At 39.0% G+C, this 22499-nt stretch overlaps 1 protein-coding gene across 2 annotated transcripts in view; it reads left to right on the top strand.

The window, feature by feature from the left end:
* Positions 1 to 19080, top strand: part of TDRP (testis development related protein) — a 28476-nt gene extending 9396 nt beyond the window's left edge. The window contains exons 2-4 of one of the 2 annotated variants that reach the window (XM_075086913.1): positions 3657 to 3716; positions 13316 to 13419; positions 15803 to 19080. In XM_075086913.1, the coding sequence (XP_074943014.1) occupies positions 3657 to 3716; positions 13316 to 13419; positions 15803 to 16148 (510 nt within the window). In that variant the 3' untranslated portion in view covers positions 16149 to 19080. The remainder of the gene's footprint in view (positions 1 to 3656; positions 3717 to 13315; positions 13420 to 15802) is intronic. The other variant, XM_075086914.1, reaches the window with a different exon arrangement.
* The last annotated feature ends 3419 nt before the right edge of the window (positions 19081 to 22499 follow it).

Raw genomic sequence — 22499 nt, 5'->3', positions numbered from 1 at the left:
GATCTCTGTACAAAAAGGTTTGTGTGCTAGTTGAATTAATCCCTTGAGTACCTTATGGTTTGCAGTATGTCCAACAAAAGGGCACTTGTTTCCTTATGAAAACACACTGTGCATACCAGCCTTCCCCTGCCAGAACTGGAAGGCTATTAAAGTTGCTGATCAGCATTTCCCACTAGCGTTAGCATTTAGTCATCTATTAGTTATTAAATACTACAGTGTGGTCTGTGTTTTTCTTTTTAAAGTGAAGTTAAAAATGAATTGTAACAATGGTGAACTGCCCATATTAAAATACACTAAAATAACTTGTAAGTGTTCAGTGTTAGCATGTGTTACTCAGCATGATAAAGCTCATCTTTACTCTTTACATGTAGCTGTACAGTAGATTATCCCCTAAAGAAAATTTGAAGAATCAAATCGTATGCTCCCTGATCTGTAAACGGTAACAAAAGTAGATAATATGGATCAGAAAAGTGTGTACTAATGTGTATCACTGAACAACGCAAATTATTCTATGGTTAACAAATGAAGATGGGTTGTGTATGACTTCTCGTCTCTTCTGCTTGGCTCTTGGTCCCCTCCCTCCCTCTCCCCTTTCTTCCCCTCTGTCACTTTGTTTTTTTAATACACACCCCATCCCTACCGCACAGTGTGCAGGTTCCTCCCCACAACATGGGCCATGGCTGGCTCTGAACCTCCACATGTGCTCCTCCCGTGCTCTCTTCCTGCTGCGGGGGCATTCGTCTGCTTCTCTCCGCTTTCCCTAGTGATGGATTTTCCACAAAATATTTCAAAATCTAGTTGCTTTGAGACTGCTGAGTTCAAACCTACTGGCCAGTTTCAATCAAGAGTTACTATGAGCACATGGGATGGACGGATGGACATCACAAGCACACCACAGTTGTCCAAGTCTCCTTTTCTTAGGCAGTGTATCTTAAAGGGATATTATGGATATCTGATAGGTCTTACACACACACACACAAAAATGTATTTTAGGTATTGGATTCTCATCAGTGGCTTCGTTGAGGATTTCATATCTTTTAATCTTTATATTTCGTATCTTTTAACTTTGTGTTGTTTTCTTACCATCAGCCTCTGCTGCATGAGCATTGTTAATGTAAGCTACTGTCTTATTCCTTATGAGGTAGCACCTTGTATGTCCGTGAGTAGTAGTGCTGTATTAATGCAGAAACACAGCCCTAGTGTCACACTTTTAATGAAGCAAATAAATACCCCTTTTTATCTGCTGTTTATTGGGAATTACATCTTTTATCAACAAAGGTATTCACATTTTACTGTGCTGACTCCCTAGCTGCATGAGGTGCTCATTGCATCTTGGTTTTCCTGTAAAAGCTTTCACTGTGAAAGTTGCATCGTGCTCTTGCTTCCCTGTGCTCTGGCTTGCTAGAGGCTGTATGCCTTCACACTCCTGTCTTTTCTCTTCTCTGTAGTAGAGCGTGAGGTCTCTTTATGCATGTGCATTTTTTTTATTATCCTTAAGATAAGTGGAGAGCTGGAAGAATTAAAATGAGAGATGTTATTTCTCTGGAAGGTACTAACAGTGTCTTTGTTCTGGAGACAGTATTGTTGGTTGTTGAAACTAGTAGCTCTGCCAGCTCTGGATGTCTGAAGTAATTTCTGCTCTTACCACACCTCCCCTTGAGGCTTTTCTAGTTCTTGGGTTTTTTTTTTTTCTTCTTGGGGAAAATTTCAGACAAATCAGATGAAGCATTCTCTAGCTCTTACCCTGTGTCCAAGCAGAGATGCCATCATGTTAAGTGAGTTGCAACCTCATCTAAAAGTTTGAGAGCTGAGAGTGTTGAGGAGAAACAAGGAAACTTCTGAAATGGTATGTGTGTAGCATTTCCATTTAAAAATTGCCAGTGATCCTCTTTAATGGAGGAAACAAAAAAAAAAAGGGGGGGGGGGAAGTAATTGAATTTCATTTTGGAGTACTACACAAATCTTAACTTTGTCGTTTTTGGTATCCTATCTACAATAAGATCCTCCTGTGGTAAAAGACAGGTAACCGAAATCTAAAGTTAAATAACTTGTTAAGATCCACGGGAAGTAATATTCTCATTTTGGATGATAATGGGAGTTCCTGACTCTGTGTTCTGCCTCAGCAAGTAAAACTGTCTATCTACAAATCGCTCTATTTCAACATACAGTTATTACTGAACTATAGTGTGATAGTCTTCATACTCATTCTAGAAATGCTCCTAACTCCTTCCTTGTCCTTTGTATAATATAAAGTATTGCCTATAAAGTAAGTGGAAACATTAGTAGGCAAATAAATAAATATAAAAATAGATTTATAAAAATAAATATAACCAAAACCGATGCATGGTATCTGAAGCAGGTCTCTTAAAATGGAGCTGATACATCTGGGCCCCCACACAACTAGAATACCTAATGCTTCTCATGCCAGCTTTCGCACCTCTTTCTTATGCTGTTAGCAAAGTGAAGGAGGTCTTTGGGTAGTGCTAGGAGCTGGAATACTGTGTGTTTTGGATGTCTTGGGATATGTGTGCGTGGAGTTACCGTAAAATAAAAATTGAGCTTATGGAGCAAAGAGTGTATCAACTCCATAGCATTTACTCTAGTTGAAAAGGAAGGAGTTGATAAATTGGATTTTGAAACAGTAAGTGGCTGACATAAGCAAAAAACAGACCCAGGTGAACACAGGGAAATCTGTGAAACTGACACTTCAAAGATGCCTTCTGTAAACCATTCTGTTGTAATTCTGTTTTCTTGGAACTGGAGTTAAATATTTTCAGTTATAGGTACCTGTTCTTGTTTTGTACTTGAGGACTGTTTGTATATGGAGTTATTACTCTTTTTTTTTTTCCTACATATGTTTTCTCATTAAAACACAGGCTGAAGAAAGCGAAAATTACACAATTCCTGTACACTATGCCCCACCTTCTCTATCTTTCTTTGGCCTCTAAAGTACTTCTGGCACTGATCTTACCTGCCCTGTCTTGAAGAGAACGTTGATAGTAGCAGGATGGCCTGAGTGTGCTAAGACTCCAGCTTAACTCAGAGATGGACAGAAATGCTGCCCTACTGAATTACCTTCACTAGCATCTTCAGTACTCTGCTTTTCTTCAGAAATCTACAGTTATAAATGGAGGGGAAAGGAATGTGGGCAAAAGACTGTCCTTGAGTTAAGGAAATGTAATGCTTTTTAATGTGAAGGAGGAAATAATCTTGGGCCATTCCTCTCCCCCCAGCCTACAGACACTGCATAGACCATCATCTAGTATGGTATTCAGAAAATCAGTGTATATCAAAAAAATAGAGACACAATTATTAAGATCAGATTAAATTTTGAATTTTAATTGTACTAAAATTGTTATGATGCAAGGGTTTCCTTGATCCCTTTCTGGGGTGTGGGGTTTTTGGTTTTGTAAGTGTTTGATTTTGTTGTTTACATCTGGTGCAGCATTTTTCATCATCTAGGTGCAGTTTTGTTCACATTTCTTATTTTAGTAGTGGTGTTTGCTTAGTTTTGCATTGTGATCATATTTTGTCAATTTTCTGTTATGATGGGCTGAATAGAATAAAAGCATTTATGAATACTCTAAAATGCGTCACTGCTAATTGCCAAACTAAAACTGACTATGGGCCTTTTTTATCTTTATCCTTTTTTTGAGAATAAAGACCAGTTTCTTCACGATGAAGTTTCATCTTCAGTGTCACAACTTGCAACAAAGGTAAATACCTGTTTTTTTGGAAGCGTGACGTTTTATATAATATATTTCAGTCAATGTATGTTAGGAAGTTACCTGTTTTTCATGTACAGCCTGATTAAGGAGGATGTTTATGTACTTCATTGATGATTCTATAATTACATATGATACTTGGTCATGGGGTTCTCACTGAAGTAATATTAGCAGTGCAGTTTTAGTTAGAAAGCTGCCTTATTTCTTTTCATTAATGGGGAGGGGAACATATCTTAAATTTTCTTTCTTCCCCATTATAGATATTAAAACACAAAATGAAAGAAAGAAGCCACAGGAACAACTGAAGACAAAGGAAGGACTAAATTCTAGCTGTAACTGGCAATGAAAACATGAGAAGTAGAAGGGATTTGGATTATTTATTCTATTATATGTAGCTCAGCTGGCTGTTTGACCACAAGAGATTAAGGGCTTTATCTGGTATCTCTTTCAGAAAACAAAAGTAGGCATGTAAGTTAAATCTTTTTTACCTTGATGTGTCCAAGAATCTTTATTCATGTTCTTAAAATACATTAGTAGAAGATGAAAGAACTGGAAGTTGTTATGATATGCTAGAGCTTGTTTTGAAATTCCATAGGTATAGAGAAAAGCATTTAAATTAGGTTCATTAGTGTAATAGGATACTTACATTAATATGTATAAACTGAACATCTGTCTCTGTTACTTCTTTTTGTTCTACTTCAGAAGCACCATGATTTTCACTGAAAATAGAAGTCAGATTGTACTATACCTTTTTCTACTTTTTAGAAGAAATGTATTACTTTTTTATGAAAACACAAATTACTGTTTATTTTATGCCAGATGATGAATGTTTAGGAAGAGAATCTTAAAATTGCTCTATTTTATATTTAAACTTTTTTGCCTCTTAGTCATTCAAGAAGGCTTGCTAAGTGTGTGTTTTGACTTAAAAAAAAAAAAGTCACCAGGCAAACCACTGAGCTCCAGTATTTTTGCATTTTAACATAAAACTCTCTTGTCTTAAAAATTTATTCACCTTATCCTTCTCATCTTTTTTTTTTGTTGTTGTTTCTGAAAGCACTTCTATATTTTATCTGGTTGTTCTGTTGTCTTAGAAGCTGTCAGTTCAGTGATATTCCAGAAGTTCCTAAATCTTTAATATGTTAATAAAAGGCTGATGAATTATATGTGTGGCCTTTTCAGTATGCACATGTCATGAATAAAACAGTTTCCATGTTGAAACAGTATGGTGAAAGAACAACAAAGTTCTTGAAGGAAAGAGCAGTGGATGAAGGGTATGTCTGCCCTTTAAAGAGGTGGCCTTCCTGCTCTCTTAAAGCCTGGGTTTTAAGACAGTCCTGATGCCCATTTGCAGAGGAAAGCCTTTGACCTAGGAGGTGCAAAAGTGGGAGGTAGTCATAATGGCTGGAGATGGAGGTTGGAAAATGGTCTTAGTTTGCTTGTGCAGGAAGCTGCCCACGTAGCACTGAGGACAGGCTAACTTCAGTGCCGAATTTTTGTAGTTCTCTTTTAACAGCTCTCCTAAAAGGCAGGTAGAGCTGGTTAAAAAGCTTCGGGACATCTCAAAGTGAGGAACTGTGAACCCTCTAGTGGTGCTCTGCAAAATGCAGAAATCTGGCACCTGTGTTGATGCTGCGCCTGGCCCTTCAGCTTCTGCACAGCTAATCGTGGGTGTTTTACCTACATGCTGAGGTTCTGAGTTAAAAGTACTCATCTTCATCTGTAGATGAAGAGGGGGCTTTTCAAAAGAGTCAGAGTTTTGAGAAACAAACCACATAATTTTAATAATGAAATTGGAGATGTTGGGACATTCTGGTAGCGCCAAATCCTGGAGCTTCAGCTCATGTGCACCACAGTATAGAGTAACTGTTGGTCTGCATGCCAGCAGTTGGCTGAGTTGAGAAATTCTTGGGTTTCCTCCTCCCAAATGCTTTGATATCTGGAAGACAAATTTGGGAGCAGGTTGTTTTTTTCATTTGCTGCTATTTGAGTTCTTGCATGGTGTGAATAGGTTTGCTCTAATGTGGGAACAATGCTTCTTCAATTAAAGCTGATTGGCATTTTTTTATTATAAAACACTTGTAAAGTTGTAACTTTATTGAATTGCAAGGTACATATATAGAAAATTCTATCTCTAGATTTTTATTTTATGTTCCTTTTTTTCAAGGTGAGGAGGGAGGGAGGCGGTAGAACAAACAATTGTTTCTTCTCAGTTAAGGTTAAGAGGAAAATCCATTTGTTTTGCTTACATTTACAAAAAATTTCTGCAAATGTTTTGTGGAGTGCCTCTACTTTGCTGGAGGGTTTTGATTCACCAGTTGTCAATCCTGTGTGAAAATACTTGCGACGGTCTGCTAAAACTTGGCCAAAATATCAATTTCTGGAAATCTCATTTCATACATGCTGAGCAGTGACTTTTTAGGGATTAACTGCTTAACTACACAATGCCATTGAACATGCTGATTCTCACTGCAGGTATACAGCAAGAATCTCCTGTAATTGCTCTTTTTGGTTGCTAAGACTCTTGTCATGTAGCCGACAGAGACTGACTTCTGTGCTCCAGAGCCCTGCTGGTCAGGCAGTCAGGAAGTAGAACAGTCTAACTGGAATATATTGAAAGTACCGGTACCACTCCTAAAACAGTACCATTTTTAGAGTCAAAGTCATATTTGAATGTACTTGAATCTGTTGCTTTGAAATGTAAGCTGTTTGTCTTGGACACTGTGTTAGAGGTACCAAATCCTTGCTATTATTCTCTGGCTTGATTGAATTATGTGCTTTTTTCCCCTCCCATAATAAGGTGTTAATGTACATTTTTCACCTCCATCTGATGGATGGATTTAACTGTTTTCAGTTCAATTTACACAGTCTTCCTCCTTAGTATATGTTCTGCTATTTCTACATAACTTTCTTTTTGCAATGTACTTTTTAAAATTTGCTTTTAGGACTGGTCTACTTCTTTAGTTTATACTCAGCTGTTAGTATTCCTGGTTTGTTGCCTTTTAGCCTAATTTTTCATGAACCTTCTTGCCTCTAGTAGAGCTCTAATGATGGGCTGTGTACCTTTGACAGTAAAATTAACTGAAAAGTCGTCTTAGTGATGCTTTACTGTTGCTCAGTAGACTCTTTGGTTGTTCATTTATTATTCATGGCCTGTTTACCTAGTATGGGAAGCTAAGAGTCATGTAAATCATTAGAATTTGTTGGTGTGGTGAAGAATGGTATCCCTAAAGTAATTTTTTTGTAATAATACCTTCCAATTTTGTAGGAGACTTCCAATTTGAGAGGAGCTCCCCCTTTCTGGGGGACTTCATGAAGTTAACTGTCAGTAGACATTTGTTCCCTGTTTTATCTAAAGAAAGCAAAATTATAGTCAACATATGCAATTTATGCACAGTTGATTCACTTGAGTCAGTATAGGTAATAAAGCAGAAAACCCTTACTGTAATGGTTGAGTTCAGAGTGAAGCTGATGGGGTGAATTTGGGGAAGCCATTCTGTATGTACCAAGCTATATGTATGGAAGAAAGTGGATAGATGACAGCAACTTTCAGCGGGTGCTTGAGCTGACGTAGTAGTTGCTGCTATGGAAAAGGTGCTGTTGCCCCTAACTTCCACGTTCTTTGGTGTCTGTCTGACTTTGACATCTTTTGATAAGTTGATTCTTATAAGTAACCCAAAAGAATGCAAAAAAATGAATGAGTTACATTTCACTAGGCTTAGTGTATTGAACTGGTTTTCCACAGCCTCACACAGGTACAAAGCCATAGTGTAAGGAAGACAGTATAAAGTGAGCTGGCCTGGGCTGACCCTTTGCAGCAGCAGTGTCTGATAAACCAGATCTGCCACCTTGTGAAGCTTCTCTCCGGGAATCTGTCTGACAGATGGGCACCGATTCTGAAGCATTGGCAAAGCGGAGGTGAGGGGAGCAAGGGGGAGAAACAGCAGACAGTCTGACTAGGGGTACAGACTGCATCCTTTACATGATGTTCTAGAAGTGACTACTGGTACTCCTAGTTTCAGAAGATACGCTAATTAAATGGCAGCTTTTCCATAGTGGAGAGAGAGTACTTCATAAACTGGATTTTCCTCTACTGAAGGGGAAGAATCTGTGCTCTGGGCTTGAGCTCTTTAGAAGCCTGTTGGGACAGACAGTGATGATGGTTTTTCAGTAGTCTGCCAGTTGATGGATTGCCATGTGTGTGTAATTTCACTTCTACCTACTGATCCTTTTAGGCGATTGCACAGGACATAGTGCTGCACTGATTTCTACAATCTAAAATGGAAGACATGGGAGAAACTTTATTAATGGCTGTTCTGATAAGCATACTCCATGATCCCATAGTCAAATGGTACAAGACCAGTCTGTAATCCTACTTGACAGAATACTGAAATGGCCTCTTGAGAAGTTTCTGCTTTGTTTCTCATCGGTATTTTTGAAAAACAGTAGACTGCAGCATGTGACCTGGTCCTCTAAAGGTTTTGCCTGTCTAACATCTGATGTTACAATTCTAGTCCTTCTTAATAGTGCTGTCTTTTTTTTTTTTCTTCGCAGTCTCTTATGGGCATTTAACTTGAATATTTTTTTTTTTAAACCTGGAGTTTTGACTGTACACCTGGTTCTGTTCTAGTGGTATCAATCAGCTTTGATTTTCAAAGGTCACCTCCTCCAAGCTCAAGAATAGCCTCTCCTATCAAGCAGAGCAAGAAGCAAAGGTGGCAGGGGGGCCTGTCTGGATGAACAAGTTTTTCCTGAAAAACCTCAGTCATAAAAAGGAAGCATACAGGAGGTGGAAGCGGTGTCAAGTGACCTGCTGGGAAGATACAGACACACTCTGAGCATGCAGGGATGGGGTTAGGAAGGACAAAGCCCACAGAGTTAAATCTGGTGAGGAAAATGAACAGTAACAAGAAACGTTTCTGCATGTACACCAGCAGCAGGGAGGGTGTAAAGAAGATGGAGCTTAACTCCTCTTGGTGGTGCTCAGTGAATGGGTGAGAGGCAATGGGCACAAACTGAAACAGAAGAAATACCATTTAAACATAAGAAAAAATGTTTTCACCATGAGGGTGGTCAAGCTCTGGAACAGTTGTGGAATCTCCAGCTGTGGAGATATTCCAAACCCAGCTGTGCATGAGCCTTGGCAATCTGGTCAAGCTGACCTGCCTTGAGCAGTGTGGTTGGACTAGATGGTCTCCAGAGGTCCCTTACAGCTGTAAAGGCTCTGTGATTCTGTGAACTTGGGCTGTTGAATTATTTCTTTTTCCACTGACACATGGAAAAATACTTTAAAGGTTTGGGAATACATGCTAGTCAGTTATGTATATAAGTTTTTAAAAAATTTTAGTAGTAGTTTTGACTTTTGTGTAGACAGTTATATCATAAAAATGAAATACAGAACTTCTGCAAGTGTCTTGATGTTTTACAGCTATATTAGTACTGTATTTTCATACTTTGCATACCTTTAATCTTTTTACATAAAATAAGTTTCTGGTGAGGAGTCAACTTACCGAAGCGTCATATCTTCTCTACTTATTGACCTTCCTTTGACATCCGTTGCAAGGCAGCTAATTGTTCTGGGGTATGGGTCTTTCTCCATGTGCTCTGTAAGACTGTAAGAAGTTCCCAGCTGATTCAGAGACTGGCCTGCTTGGTCTGGCAGTCTGTCTTTGACTGTGGCAGCAGGAGATGCTGTTCAAGGAGAGCATAGCTTGGCCAGTTTCTAGGGCCTCTTCCCCTAACCTCAAGAATAATTGTTTAGAGATAGCAGAGGGTGCATCCCTCTCAACAGAGTGTATCCATTTATGGACCTGCTGTCTGAATTTGTTCAATCCTTTTTTGTGATGGCTGCAAGCATTTTTTGGCTTTGCAGCTGTTGCAAGTCAAACTGATGGTTTCAGAGAATGGTAACTTCAAGATCTCCTTCCTGAGCTGTACCTACCAGCAGGTACAGTTTTAACTGTGGTGGTGCTGCATATGTTTTGTTTTGTTTTTTTAAGTATGTGACAGTTACATGACAGCCATAGTCAGAAAGAAAGACTGTTGTCTTAACAAACAGTTCAGTAGTGAGAAAAAAATCTTCTGTAAGTGGGAAATAAGTATTTGAGCTCCTCCTTTGCTAAGGTTTATATTCTTAAGTATGGTACCTCTGAGAAGACTATCAAGAGTGAGCTGTTCGCTCCTTTTCACTTGAGTGAAAGGATGCTTCAGAGGATCACTGCCAGTGCAGGCAGGTGCAGAAGAGGAGGCTTAAACATGGTAGGCAGAGTTTCTGGTTTTAATCCTGCACTTCTGGGGTTTCTTTTAGCCTAGTCCATTTAATAACCACTAGACTTTGTGCAATGAGTTTTATCACATATTAGCAAAATATGGTCTACTTGGACATTGATGCTGTTATGTAGATTATCCTAGCAGTGCTTCCTCTGGAAACCCCAAATAAATAAGTGGCAGAAGTATGTCTTAAAGGTTTAGTGTACATTTCCCCTAAGGGCTAGTTGAGAGAGGAATAAATCAGTTAGAATCTGCTACATGGTTACTACCCTTTTATGTACCTGCCAAATGCCATGGATCCATTGTGGGACTACTTGTTTATAAAAAATATTGAAGGAATGGTACAATGTATACATAGGTACTGATTTACATACAGGTAGAAGGAGTGTAGAGTTTGTAAATTTTTATCTGGAGACCTGCGCACGCTATCTGCTTGACACTTAGTAGAACTTTTCTAATAATTTTTCTTAAAGATACCTGTAAATGAGAATTGGGCTTAATTAAGTTAAATTTTAAAATATCCAAAGTTAAAAGTATGGAAAACCTGTGGCTAGATATTAACAGGATTTTAGGCGGAGGGTGTGTTTGATTTTTTTGTTTTGTTTTGTTTTGTTGGGGGTTTTTTTGGCTGGAGAATTGCTTGGGTATGCAAAACAGTGCAGCAAAGGTTGGAGTTGTATCAGTGAGGTATATATGATGTTCTAGATTAAAAGAAAATGTATGTGTAGGTATATCCTTTTTTTACATGAATCTAAGTGGTATATAAATGCTTATCTCCTAATAGTCTTTTGTCAATGCTGTTTTTTAAAGGCACATGTAATTTAAGTTACGGTAGTTGTCTGTGATTTAAATTGCTATCTGAAACCAGTAACAAGGTGGGGTTTTTGGTTTTGTTTGGTTTTTGTTTTTTTTTTTTTTATAAATCTGCAGGTTTATTATGTGGCAATGGCTTGATGAAACATCATTAATGAAGAGAGACAAGCTGATATATAAATCAGATCCCTGAGGTATATTTGGGTCTTTTTCCAGTTTAAAGACCTGAAGTATTAAGTCAGTAAGAGTTGTTACGTGCTGCTTTTAATTGTGGGTTTGCCTATGGTGGCAAAGGCTCCCTCTCAAAAAGGCCCGAAACAGTAGAGTTTGAGTAAGACGACAGAAGATGGAGGGTTTTTTTAACATATGAAAAGCTTAAGTGCCTTCTAGAGTTTATCTTTTTTTTTCTCGCCTTTCTTTCTTTAAACAGACTACTTCCTTCAGCAGCTAACTTTTTGCAGATTCTTCCCTTTTTTTTTTAAGTTTGTTGTGGATTAACTACTTTGCAGCGAGAAGAAGCCAATTCAGAATAACAAATCCTCATATTAAACCTGTTACAGAATTTATCTGAACAACAGAAACAGCAGGATTAAGCCTTTATGGACAAAAATTGAGGGTTTAGACCACTATTTACATCACAGAAGCATTAAATGTTGAGTACTGCTTTCAGAGGCTGATAGTTTAAACACAAGAATTTTGTATAGCAAGATATCTGGTTGAAGGTATCATCTGCAGCTTGTCTGCTTTTGTTTTATATTATTGACAGTAACAGCCTTCTATGAGATGGGTACGGTGAGTCTGCCACAGGGGTGCAAAGTTGAAGTGTCTACGTATTTTTAACATAACTAAAAATAGAAAGCATATGTTTAAATTAAACACGAGGGTTTTCTTATTATAATCTGTACTAATTTTATTATAACTTTGGGAAAAAAATATATATAACCTGTTGCTTTTCATGTGAAACCATAAACCATAGCACTCCCGCATGGCAAGGTTAGGCATGGGTTTAGGAGGAGGTGAGCAGATCAGTTGTGGAGGCCTGGGTTGTGGTCTTGGGTACCTAGTCTGTCCATATCCCGTGAATGAGAGCTGGAATTGGCTTTGAGCTTGCTCAGCCTTCCCTCTTCAGAGTTCTCCAGAGCTTTGCCCAAAGCTGGATCTATGTTTGCATCTAATCAAAGTGAAACTGAGTCTACGTTAGACCTTCCTCCTGATCCTAAAATGGACCTGCTATGCCTCCTGAGTTGAGTAGCTGAGGCAGTTCAGATGTGAGTAGGGAAGGTGGATGAGAAGTGAAGGTGTAGACCATAGTGGAACAGGAGAACAAGAGATGGAAACACTCCATGACTAACGTGCAAGATAACAAGGGTGCTGTTTTACCCCTGTAAATGGTAGAGGACATGGGTTTCTGAAAGGTGAGGAGGTGGCAGTACCAGTATTTTCCTAGCTGGTGTTTGTGCTGAGTTCCTAGGTGATGTTTCACATTTTTTAACGCCTATGTGGACCTACCAGTTATAAACTGTAATCAATTGAAATATAAACATCAAATTGATAATGGTTTGCACTAATGAGTAGTCTGCGCTCACGCTGACAACTACAATTTTGTTTCGATTGTTTATTATACTAACTAGTGTATTGTTGTATTTTTTAATGTAATCAAGTAACACTGATAGACTGTCACTCTGCCATTCTTACTAGACCCTGTAAGAAAGAGCAGCAACTTCCGTATTCTGTGCTTGGCACACATGTGTACATTTCTGTTAGAGTCCCTAAGCATGCCATCGGAATAAAATAACCAATACCTTTTATTATTATTATTATTTTGCTTTGGGGGGAAAGGGAATCAAACCTTTAATAATGGTGAAAAAATAATTTATGTGACATGTTTAATGGTTGCAGTAAATTTAGAGAGCACACGGTAGTGAGCCACTGTTCTTACCCTTTGTGCTTGCAAGGCCACAGGAAGTAGTTTTGGTGAGTTAAAAATAGGAACGATGAGTGCAAAGCAGGTTAAATCTGAAGAGTTTCATAATTCAGTCGGCTGTCCTGGCTGTTGCGGCCCTTTCCAGCAATTAGTGTTATTTTCTGACTGCTGAAGCCCTCTAGACTTTCTTAAGCTGCCTATATTCATTCCCTTTTTACTGTGATACACTAAAACAGAGCCAGCAGCTCCTGCCTGCCGAAGAGCATCTAGGGGGCCAGCTCTACTTACTGACATCACTTGCCAGGCTCTGCAAACCAGCATGGTTTTGTACTCTGTGCTCAGCAGGAAAGAGCTCTTGCTGCAGTGACCCAGCCTGCTGGTTTTCAAAACGTGGCCATCCTCTGCGGGCTGTACAGCGCCACTGCCCTCCCAGCTGCACAGCACACTAGAGGTAGGGCTGTTGCTGCCTTTCAGCACCCAGGGTCAGGACTGGCAGCCATTCTTGTTTGTAACTCTCTAATTGCAAGTCATACATGCTTTTAAGTCTGTAATTCACATTTACGAGGATGTTTACTTCGCTGTATAGGTTCAAGGTGCAAGTTTCCGGGGTTGGAAGGAAGTGACGTCTATGTTCAATAAAGATGATGAACAGCAATTGCTAGCAGGATGCAAGTCTCCAAAATCCAAAGGGTAAGTAAAACCAATTGGTCTATCTGCTATTAAGATACATAAGCTGGAACATAAAAGAGCGTGCAAAGTAGTGAAGGTAGACACTGAGAAGCAGTAGTGTTCAACTCCTGGAAGTTAAATCACAGAGAAAGGTTTATGTGTGTTTCAAAACTATGTATATGTTAAGCTTACAATGAATAAGGTGTGCTGTATTAGGAAGGAATGGATATCGTTGATAACCTTTATAGGTCTGTCAGGAAGAAAAGGAAATTTAGCTGCATAATAATTTTTTACTCTAGAAAAGGAGTAAAGGTTTCTGAGTAAAAGGGTCATTCCCACCCTCCACCTTTCCTCTTAAGGTTTAATTATGGTTGAGTTTGCAAATTCCTTTTTTTCCATGGTTTACTTTTCTTTTGAAGTCTTGTCTACACCTAAAAAGGTTAAGTGGAGTAGCTATATACCAGGATCTGCAAGTCTTCCCTGTTTACTTGGAACAGTTCTGCTGCTGGTAGGGTTAGATGTGTTCTCTGAACAGAACAGACCTTTCCAGGACAGGCTGTTTTGCTGTTACAAGTATATGCAGTCTTTACCTACGTGTGCTACCGAACTACCTTGGTTACTAACAGGAAAAAATGTACCACCTATAGCTGTTCCAGCCAAATATTAGCTTTGATAATCATAGAACCATAGAATCATTAAGGCTGGAAAAGACCTCTGGGTTCATCAAGTCCAACCGTCAACCCAAAACTGCCATGCTTCCTAAACCATGCCTGATGTGCCACGTCTACAAGTCTTTTAAATACTTTCAGGGGTGGCAGCTCTGCCACCTCTCTGGGACTTGCTGTAGTATGTTTTGTTTCCAGTTTACTTTGAAACGTGTGTATTTCGGTAAGTAAGTGTGTGTGTATATATATCTGTAAAAATTTAGAATATAAATACATGTATTTCCATTTGAGCCTATTCAATAAAACTTCCCAAAAGTTCCCAGCCACTGTCCCTGTACACTTTTATGGGTGTTATTAAAAGACTGGGTTGCTTCAAGGATCCTTTGCAACTGATGCTGAATATAAGAATCAAATAACAAAGTGAAGAGAGCAGAAGTATGAAAACTGAGTTGCCACAACTGTAGAAAGCTATTTTAGCATTACTATGAAAACTGCCTGAATTTTAAGTTTTGGGGATATTCTTCTATAACTGTATACTACAGGTTTTTACTTTACTTTTAAAGAAAAATGCAAGTTTTCAAGTGTGCTACTCACGAAATATGAGAAAAGTGTTTGGATTCTGTGACTGGCTTTAGCAAGGTGAAAATTCTGAAAAATCTTATCATAAATTCAAAATTCTGTAAAGGAAAAATAATATAAAAGGTATTGGTTCAGTTGCTTCTATTTAAACATGATAACGTCAAGCTTTCACTAATGGAAAAAAAGCTCTTTCAATAGAAATACTAAAAAAATTTCAGTAGTGGTTTTATTTGTGGCTAAGGAATTTGTATGCTACTAGTACAGAATGTTTTCTATTTGCTATTTAGCTCATTGAACCCTGAAGGTTGTGTGTGTCACCACTGGAATTCAGCCTTTCCTTTGACATACATATCCCTGCATATAAACTTATGCATAAACATTTGATGTTCTGTATTTTAAATACTTCACACTGCAAATATGAAATAATTCATATTGGAGGTTATTAATGGGATAAGAAATGTAATTATATGAGTAGCCTTTCAAATGTCCCTTTGAGAGAGAAATTACAACAAAGGTTGTTTTTTCTTGGTTTTGGAAGGGGATTTTTGGGAGTTATTACTGGAAATACAAAACAGCTGTTTTCAAGATATTGTGCAGATCTTTATGAAAAAAATGCTGGCGTCTCTAAAGCCCTCAAAATGCCTATACCAACTATTTTAGGGTATAAGGTTTATTTGGCAAGGTGATAACCAGTATATGAAACTGAGGAACATAGTGAGTGATTGTTAAAGCTGGTGGTAGACAAAACATTTTCATATTCCTTCTAATCTCCTACCTCTGGGTATGGGTTTTGGGTGTTTGTGGTTGAAGTCCTAAATTGTTCTAATGCACAATAAAATACTTCATACATTTCGAAAGGCAGTTCTGTGTAATTCACTGGGGAGGGGCAGGGGGAGGGGGAGCGGGAGCGTAAGTTCTCTTAGAATAGGAAATGGCCACACTCAGTCCACTTCTGATTTATCACCGCAAGATTGTGCTGTGTTTAGGCTTACATGTATATAAGAGTGTTTTTCCTGAAGTTGACAGTAATGGATGTGCTGTCATAGGCTGACAACTGTTTAGCATTCCTTACTATAAAACATAATAAATTAATTGAATGTTTACTATTGCATGCCTTGTTAAAAGAAAAAATTAATCACCTCATCGTTGTTATTTTCTAGAACAAACCTAAAGTTAAAGGAAGAGATGAAGTCTGAAAAGAAGCCAGGTTTTTGGGACAGTTTGGTGATAAAGCAGAATGTCCCATCTAGGAAACCAGATGAGATTGAGGGATGGGAACCACCGCAGATTACCGCTGCTGACTCTACCAGCGATGCAGCAACTGCTTTAAGTGACTATACAGCCTGGTCAGGCTGGGAAGATGAAACCAAAGGCTCCACAAAATACACAAACCTGGCCAGCTCAGGAAACAGTTCCAGGTGGAGTATCAAATCAGCTGGAAAGCTTGTTAGTATTAGACGTCAAAGCAAAGGTAACCTTACTGACAACTGGGAAGAACTAGAATGATACTGGTAATATGAAACACTTTATAGATAAGAAGAGAAAGGTTCCATGATTTACTCGTATGTTTAAACCAAAATCAAATCTGCTCAATATTGCACCTTTATACAGTACTTTGTTTTATTCAGATTGTTAAAAATTTTTGCTCACCTGATAGTAAATTTTCTTATTACATTGTTAAATAGCTACGTTTTCCACACTTAAAAAAAAAAAAAAAGTAGAGAATCTATTTTGTGCCTATATTTCACATTCAGACTCTGCGGTATGTTGGATTGTTGGTTTTACCAAAAAAATGTAATTCCTTAGTGAATGTATACACTGGTTGTAAATTTGATTGCCTTATGTAGGAACTTCCACTAGCTTGAGGTCGTGGGTTTTTTTCTGGTAATTGAGGGCCACTCAGAATTTTAGTTTTGATGCTGTCCCTTTTTAACAAAGAATACTGACCTGTCATTTGCAGGGAGAACGCTTATACTTAGTAGACTGTTTTCCAAATCTTCAGCCTCAGCATATGCTTCAGCCTGTGCACACAAGATGCTCAACTGTCACAATGTGCTATACTGTGTATGAAATGGGAAAATAATATTCTCATGTAATTCCTTCCATTGCAGGATCTTCGCCAATAGTCAGGTCAAATGGGTCTTCCAGAGTTCGGGTTGTGGTTTGTGTTTTTTGTTTGGGTTTTTTTTTTTTTTAATAGTGAACGTTGTTTGACAAAGCTAAGTTTCTCAGTTTTTAAGATGCATGTTACACCAAAAAATAAAAATGATTGAAAATTTGGAAAGCAGCAGTGAGTAGAGTATAAGATCTCGATATTCAGTATCCATAGTCCTGAATCTAGGTAGAAGAAGGGCTCCTTATGGAAGGGCATATAGTTTTGTTTTTACCAGAGCTGATCCTTGTTCTCCAGACAACCTTTTTGTTTTGTACTGTGTTGTTCCTTCTCTCCCCGCCCCATAAGCAGTGATTGAATTACACTCTTGGCATTTTCAGGGTAACTGGGTAACTGAGCCATTGCAAGTACGTGCATGCGCACTTCGAAGCATTTTTGTTACAAAGCTCTGTCTTATTAGCTACTGACTCTTTAATTTTTTGGTAAAAGAAGGTGAAGTGTTAAACTTGAGATTTGAAATGTATATAAGAATACTAAAAGTGCCTCTTTCTAGCATATTGTCTCATTATCAGTGTGGCTGATGTCAGATCCAAAGTTGGGTTCCATTTTGTTTATATGACCTACAGAAATACTACTTTAACATTCATGGGAAAAAAATCAAACCAAAAGTTTCATAAAAAAATGAACAGTAGGCCTTTTCTCTCCTGATTGTTAAACTGGTATAACAGAACTGAAAACTTGTTGACTGCCTAGCAGTATGGCAAGTAAAGTCAGAAGATCAAGTTAGTATTTCGGAGAAAATTAGCATTTTTACGAGAAAGCATATACCTTTATATGATGTGTGTCTTGTAAACATATTTTTGCAAGAAGCTTATGCTGATGAAAAGGGATGCATGCAATTTTTTCCAAGCTTGTACCTTGTTTCTGTTCCCGCCACATTACTCCTTTCTTAGCTCTCTCTTTCTCCTCTCTCTTCCAATTCATGTATAGTTTTCTGGCTTACAGTTCCTGCATAGCTGTTTTTTTGGAGATTCCTGTTGAGATGTGCCTGGAGGGAAACTGTAGCAAAATGCTTTTGGTTTTGTTTTTGTTTTTTCTGGTATTAATAGGATGTTAAAAGACATTGTTCTTAAGTTTATGTGAAAGAACGTCAGTGTGTTGTGCTACAAAACAGGATCTTGTAACTGGCAGATGTATTTGTAAAATTGGCATTATATGTTTTAAAAAATACTAATAGAGGAGAAAGGGTTAGCGTTTATATTGCATCGTTTAGTCTGTGAGTAAACTCTGTATTTGCCTTTGGCAAGTACGTATGCTGAGGTTAATTATAGGAAAGAATTAGTATTCTTGGGTAACGTATGCTGCATTTTATAGTTTATGGAATACCCTCTAAGGCGTGAGCTAGGATTTAGTTTGGTTGTTGGTGCTGACCTAAAAGAACGGGAAAAAGATCTGCTAGCAGCCCTCAATGTTTTGCTCTCAAAGATGGGCTCACAACTTTTAATTTCCCTCCTGAGGAAACTATTTATACTGTGACCAGTAAAGGTTTTGCCTTGCACATTATACTGTCAAGTGCCTGTTTCTCACCTTGATGATGTGTTCGATGCACAGCTTAACTGCAACATTTTTCAATTTGTTTTTAAATGTATGATAAAGAATATGCTCACAAAGCTGAAGCCTGTTATAAAAAAAAATTGCATCCCAGTGGGAAATTGAGATATGTAAACTTACAGTTGAACTCCTGGTGATGGAAGTTTTGGTGTGCTTTTTGGGTGATACTTCCTCAGAAATAACCATTCTAAGGATGAACATTATTAAATTTAATATAATTTATTGTTATGCTTTAATAATGTATTTGTCTTTTGAGAACTCACTGATGTGAGCTTTTCTTCTCTTATGTTTATAAACTTGTCTGAATATTCAGAATGGGGTCCTCTTCTCTTTTACCTTCTTTAGATGCTTAACTACATAATACGTTCATGGGCTTAAGGTATACACAGCTCCACATATGGAATAAGTGTAGAAGATGTCCCTTAATATTTGTTTTGAAATTGCATTTCAATCTATGTGAAATGGTTTAGAAGAAGGTAGCATTAAGATTGTACGATAAGATTGCACAAAATAAAATATAGTTTATATTGCTTTCTCGTAGCCAATCTGCATGACTGCTGGCGTGGTTTTAACGGGAATTAAAAGCTTCATGTGGCTGTAACTAGTCACTTAACTCTAAGCAAAGTTCTTTCCAAGTATTTTTATTTATTAGCATCATTTGCAAAAAGAAAAGTAGTATTTTCCATATGAATAAAGATTTAGTTTGAACTGAAATGCCTTATTCTTTGATTTATTTTTTTTTTGGGGGGTCCCATTTTATGTCACACAAATTTGTTTCCATCTGCATGGATGTTACTTGCATCATTGCAGAATACAGCCAAAGAAGTAATAGCTGTGTTTGATTTGTGCTGTCTCAGAACCTGCAGCATCCTAGATTTAAAGCATCACCCGTTGCTTCCACAGTGGGAAGAATTCATTGGTTTTGACAAACTGCAAATATTTTGGTTTACTGGTATTTATTGGTTTAAACTTTTTTTTAAAAAATTTATTGGCTGTTACGAAAGCTTGGGCAGAGCAGCATTCTTTCCCTGAAGATTTCACCAGCTACATGTAAACTGGAGGACCTGGAATGCTTTTGCATACACTGGCCCCATAACGAGGTGAGACCTGCACGTCCTGGACTGTGACAAACGTGAGATGCAGCCGCTGTTACCACTAGATCGGCTGTAGAAAGAAGCGTGCTGTCAGCTTCTCGTTCTTCCACTCCCATCTGCTGGCTTTGTTGTTGTTTAAATAGACTTAGCAGGGAACATTTAGGCAAAAATGTTTCTTAACGGAGTGTGTGAACTAGCTGAAACGGATAAGCTTATTCATACAAGGTACATTCTTAGGAGAAAAAAACCTGTATGGAGATGCCTCTGACTATATCCAGGTGGGTCAGGCTCACGTCTGGGCAGGTAGAAGGGAGTGAAGGGACCTGCATTTCCAGACCCTGGTAGACAAGGACCCTGCCACATTTTGAGCATGGCTGTTCCCACAGCCCACATGAATTCAACCTGACATCTGTCCCCATTTCCAAAAGTTTTTAAAATGCTGGTTAATGTATATGAATGTCAAAGAACAAAACAGCAGGTCCTGTCTCTGTACAGTCTGAACAGAACACAAATGTGCATGTTATTTAGCTGATCCTTGCATATCTGAGCTGTTCTTACTGATTTTTTTTTTAATCCCATCCCCCCTCCCTCCCCCCCCAAGTGCTTGCTGGTTGGTTTCTGATGTATCTGGGAAATATAACCAGTGCTATGAAGAATTTCTTAAAAGGCTTAGTCACTGGTGATAGTTTGCAAAGGAGTGTATCATTACATGTCTGTCTGTCTCTCAGAAATGTCTTGTGGCATGACTGCTTTGTACCACACAAGACAGGGAATCGGACAGAACAGATAGGCAAATAATCCAGTTTAGAAGCTGGAAGGAGAGTTGCATTTCTTGTAAGTGCAACCAGCATAATAGGAGGAAAAAAAACCCGCTTCTGTAGTTACAAAGGAATAAAGAGCATGAAAACAATCAGAAAATAGGGATATAAATAATAGAAAATTATATTAAATATTTAATAGTAAACAAACTGTAAGGAGAAGATGTTTTTTCATATGATAGTTACCAACTTTATCACTGGTACTGAATAAAGAAATACCTGCTTTGTATTTGAGAAGAAGATTCTCCTATTCTGCGCCTAGTATTTACTAAAAGATGCAAGGAAGTGACTATACTCAAGTCCATAATAATCTGGTAAAAGCTTGGCTGGCACTTGAAATTTTTATGCTCTTGAGACCCAAACAGCACTAGTGAAAGCTTAATAACATGTTTTGAACTGTGAGTTTGCTGTTGGAAAAGAAAAAGCATTAGTCTTGGCAGAGAAAAATGCACAGCTGTATTTTGTAAGACTATTTTGTCCACTACTGAAAGTAATGATACGTTGCTTTCTAGTTGCTCTAACCCCTTGTACTGAGAAGACTAACTGAACAGCTGAGTTTAAATAATTTTTCAGAGAATTGGCTGGTTTAATTCCTGTATAGAAGAACAGCTCAGATTTGATACAGAACCATTCCCTTAAGTTATCAATGTCTTCTGGCCTGTATCTTGTACCTCTTTCCTTGAAACCCCCAAGTGCTGTTGTCTTGAACGTTTTGTTTGTCCTTTTGTAACCTTGTGATTCTCCACAAGGTTACACTGCTAAATGCTTCTGGTGTTGGAGAGACAGATTAAAAACTGGTAAATGTTTGTGCTGGAGAAAGGAAGGGAGACTTGTGTATACTGACTCCAAGTACTGTACTTCGTTTTGGGGGGTTTGGGTTTGTTTCCTTTATTTTCTGCTGCTTAAGCTTTCTTATGTGCAAGATAATTAGAGTCATAGGATCACAATCACAGAATCCCAGGTTGGAAGGGACCTCAGGGATCATCTAGTCCAACCTTTCTAGGAAGAGCACAGCCTAGACAAGATGGCCCAGCACCCTGTCCAGGCGACTCTTGAAGGTGTCCAACATGGCCAAGTCAACCACTTCCCTGGGGAGATTATTCCAGTGGCTGACTGTCCTCACTGTGAAAAATTTCCCTCTTGTGTCCAACCGGAATGTCCCCAAGAGCAACTTGTGTCCAATCCCCCTTGTCCCCTCCATGTGACTCCTTGTTTGTTTAAGTTGGAAAAGACCATTAAGATCATCACATCTAACTGTTAACCTGACACTGCCAAGTCCACCACTAAACCGTGTCCCTAAGCACCACATCTATATTTCTTTTAAATACCTCCAGGGATGGTGACTCTACCACCTCTCTGGGCAGCCTGTTCCAATCCCTGACAACCCTTTCAGTGAAGAAAGTTTTCCTAATATCCAATATAAACCTCCCCTGAGGCAGCTTGAGGCCATTTGCTCATGTTCTATCACTAGTAACTTGGGAGGGGAGACCAACACCCACCTCGCTACAACCTCCTTTCAGGTAGCTGTAGAGAGTCTTCAGCCTCCTCCAGGCTAAACAACCCCAGCTCCCTCAACCTCTCCTCATAAGACCTGCTCTCCAGACCCTTCACCAGCTTCGTTATTCTTCTCTGGACATGCTCAGTGTCCCTCTTGTAGGGAGGGGCCCAAAACTGCACACAGTACTCGAGGTGTGGCCTCACCAGTGCCGAGTACAGGGGCACGATCACCTCCCTGCTCCTCTGGGCCACACTATTCCTGATATAAGACAGGATGCCATTGGCCTTCTTGGCCACCTGGGCACAGGGCTGGCTCGTGTTTCAGCTGGCTCTTGACCAGCACCGCCAGGTCCTTTTCCTCCAGGCAGCTCTCCAGCCACTCCTCCCCAAGCCTGTAGTGTTGCATGGGGTTGTTGTGACCCAAGTGCAGGACCCAGCACTTGGCCTTGTTGAACCCCATACAATTGGCCTCGGCCCATCAATGCAGCCTGTCCAGGTCCCTCTGCAGAGCCTTCCTGCCCTCCAGGAGATCAACACTCCCACCCAGTTTGGTGGTGTCTGCAAACCTACTGAGGGTGCACTCAATCCCCTCTTCCAGGTGATTGATAAAGATACTAAACAAGACTGGCCCCAGCACTGAGCCCTGGGGATCCCTGCTAGTGACTGGCCACCAACTGGATTTAGCTCCATTCACCACAACTCTCTGGGCTCGGCCATCCAGCCA

Source organism: Phalacrocorax aristotelis, chromosome 3 (assembly GCF_949628215.1).
Source record: "Phalacrocorax aristotelis chromosome 3, bGulAri2.1, whole genome shotgun sequence".
Classification (NCBI taxonomy): Eukaryota; Metazoa; Chordata; class Aves; order Suliformes; family Phalacrocoracidae; genus Phalacrocorax; species Phalacrocorax aristotelis.
The sequence above is the reverse complement of the archived record's forward strand: the minus strand, read 5'-3'. Positions and strand labels throughout refer to the sequence as shown.